Here is a 2,897-nt window from a genome sequence, read left to right on the forward strand (position 1 = left end):
TATAATGACATTATGCCGTTAACAATGGTCAATGAAGGGATAAAGGAAATACGCGATTCTCTCAGGGTGTTAATTTCTTAACGCAAAGAATAGGACTGACCAGTATGAAAAATATGCGCAATTTTAGCAGACATCTCCACAGCTTGGCGTAACATCTATGCTCTTCGCATTGGGACATTCTGTCACCTTGCATTTCGAATAATCCAAAGTACCCTTCCTGACAGATGGTTAATTGATTGATTGATTTTACAGGAATGATGTCCGGTCTGACACTGGGCCTTCTCTCACTAGATGAGCTACAGATTAAGGTAGATATCAGCACTTGACTTACCCACCATGATTTGTATCAAAAATACATTGCAATAAAGATGGCAATGTTAGGGACAGTGATTTTCCGCGAGCGCAAAAAACGGACGGAAAATACGGAAACGGCCATTGGAAATGGAAAAGATGTTTTCAAACCGAAAATAGCGGCAAACGTAATTTGAACATATTACAACATGGAAATTTCAATAAAATCACAAAAAACAGTCGACAATAGCATTGGTAATGATATGGTTTACATTCAGACAAGTTTTAGAGCGAAATGACTTACAATTACGACTTTTGGTAGCCCTGTGTTTCGGTGCCGGTTCCGGTTTCAAAGGTTGTACCAAATGCTTTTTTTTCATGCAAATATATGTAAACGGAATTTTGCATTTTTGGTGTGTACAATCTCTATGGCAAAACGGAATTTCCATTTTTTCTTTACTTTGGAACGGAATTCATGATTTTCCCAAACGGAAAAGGCAATTTTTTTAAACGGAAAATCACTGTCCCTACAATGTCCCTTCATTCTGCATGAGTGAATCAGACCGTAGACGTTTCCTCTGTAAAAGGGCAATGTATACGACATGAATTTCATGTTCATGTGCATGCCAGGCATGTCACCCGGAAGCATGGTTATTCAAATGTTTGAATTTCATTTTAAAACTCGCCAGCATACACCATTTTCCATGTAGCATTTCAAAATTTTTTGGGGTAGGCCCCCCGGACCCCTACCAGGGGGAGGGGGAAACCCCCTCACACACTCTCCCTTTACGTCACTTCACACCTTCGTGACTGGGCTTCAACATTAGTCAATCCTCGGCGACGGCCTTGCATGCAGGCAATAGAATTCTATTTGGGCTATAGACAGGATCGTTTGCAAAGTGGCAATTTTCACTCTATACCCTTTTTGAGTGGCGATAATTCAGCTTTTATGTCCCTTTTCAAAATCAATAGTAGGCCTAATGTATGATCAAATTAAGTCACTTTTGTTTCATAATGATGTTTCAAAAGAGGCAAGGTAATGATAGAATTTCAGCTACACAGTCCAGCATAATTGCCAAGGTAAAGAGACATAGTGTGACTGTGAGTAAATCATTTATGATTGTGCTTGACTAAACATGATTACTCAAGTCTTAGTACCTCTAAAATCTCTACCAAGATCTCCTTCTTAGTCAAGGCAGCCTAATCTTGCCCATATATTGTTCTTTTCCCTACAGGTGCTACAAGAAAGTGGGAAACCCAATGAGAAGAAATATGCTGCAAAGATCTATCCATTGGTCAAACGTCACCACTTATTGTTGGTCACTCTTCTGCTGACCAATGCTGCCGCCGTCGAGTCCATGCCAATATTTCTTGACCGCATCTCATCTCCCGTTATTGCTATTATCGTATCGGTAACGGCTGTGCTTCTGTTTGGGGAGTAAGTGCTATTTCACTTCACTCGAGTCATAACACGCCTGGCGAGCCCCGAAAACATTTGCGACTAGTTTACTACCCCAAGTTACGACCATTATTTTATAATATTTCAAAGCACTCGCCTGCAGTAAGGGCCTGCGTTGACACTGTGTGGTTGCACATCTTCTCTGTATTACCATATAACTATATTTTAATAATGAAATTATAACCTTGAATAATGACCTTAATAATGAAATTATGCCTGTTTAATTTTTTTACATAAATTATTCTAAGCAGTTCTATAGATTGCTTGAAATTATGATAGTTTAATACAGTTATTGCGGTAGGTTATGTTGATATTTATTGCTAATGTTAGTCCAAATGATTTGATGAGAATTGATGTTTTGTTACTGTAGGTGACACAGCATACTAATCCCCAAGTGTTTCACATTTCAGGGTGTTTCCTCAAGCTCTCTGTAGTCGTTTTGGACTTGCAATTGGCTATTATATGTCCCCGTAAGTCATGTTTATGGTCTATGTCTTTTGTCTTATCTATAAAACAATCACTAGACTGTTGTTTTTGGGCAATGATTGGCTTTGTAATAGTGTTGTTTACAGCAAAGTTGACAGTTTGCACACCTTGGAGGGTTTTCTACGATTCGGTTGCAGGATTGTAAAAAATCAGTTCAGTGTATTGTGAATAAGTAAATTTTCTCAATTGTTGCATACATTGTGTAGCCATATGCTCAACCAATTTTATTTTAAGGATTCAAACATATATAATAATTATTAAAGTGTATTTAACATGTAGTTACAAATATCAACAATTTAAATGTTTTAATTAATATTTTTGCAATTAATTTTTAATTTAAAAAAAAAGAAGTCGGTTTCCGATCTTCAAATTGCTGAAGATCGGTCAATTCTTTAGATATAGCCGAATATTATATATCATTTTAAAGGTAATTAAATGATCTATTCAGATATGCACATAACTCAATTTATAGAATTTCCTACTTAGTCCTGGTTAATCCTGGAGCGGGTCACAAATATGCAATCACTAACATAACTTACACCAGATGGAAGAATGCGAAAATTAGATAAAGCATCATGGTTAATATCTGCATGCACTGTACTGTATATCCGACACACATTCGGGTAAACCAACGCATTCTGCTCCACAGCGACACATTAAT

At 37.2% G+C, this 2,897-nt stretch overlaps 1 protein-coding gene across 3 annotated transcripts in view; it reads left to right on the plus strand.

Annotated features, from left to right (window-relative positions):
- Window positions 1-242: 242 nt before the first annotated feature.
- LOC106806832 (putative DUF21 domain-containing protein At1g03270) overlaps window positions 243-2,897 on the plus strand; it is a 7,102-nt gene continuing 4,447 nt past the window's right edge. For all 3 annotated transcript variants that reach the window (XM_014808955.1, XM_014808952.1, XM_014808954.1), the window contains exons 1-3: window positions 243-308; window positions 1,527-1,729; window positions 2,161-2,220. In XM_014808955.1, the coding sequence (XP_014664441.1) occupies window positions 255-308; window positions 1,527-1,729; window positions 2,161-2,220 (317 nt within the window). In that variant the 5' untranslated portion in view covers window positions 243-254. The remainder of the gene's footprint in view (window positions 309-1,526; window positions 1,730-2,160; window positions 2,221-2,897) is intronic.

The sequence above is a fragment of the Priapulus caudatus genome, unplaced genomic scaffold, assembly GCF_000485595.1.
Source record: "Priapulus caudatus unplaced genomic scaffold, Priapulus_caudatus-5.0.1 Scaffold181, whole genome shotgun sequence".
NCBI classification, from domain to species: Eukaryota; Metazoa; Priapulida; class Priapulimorpha; order Priapulimorphida; family Priapulidae; genus Priapulus; species Priapulus caudatus.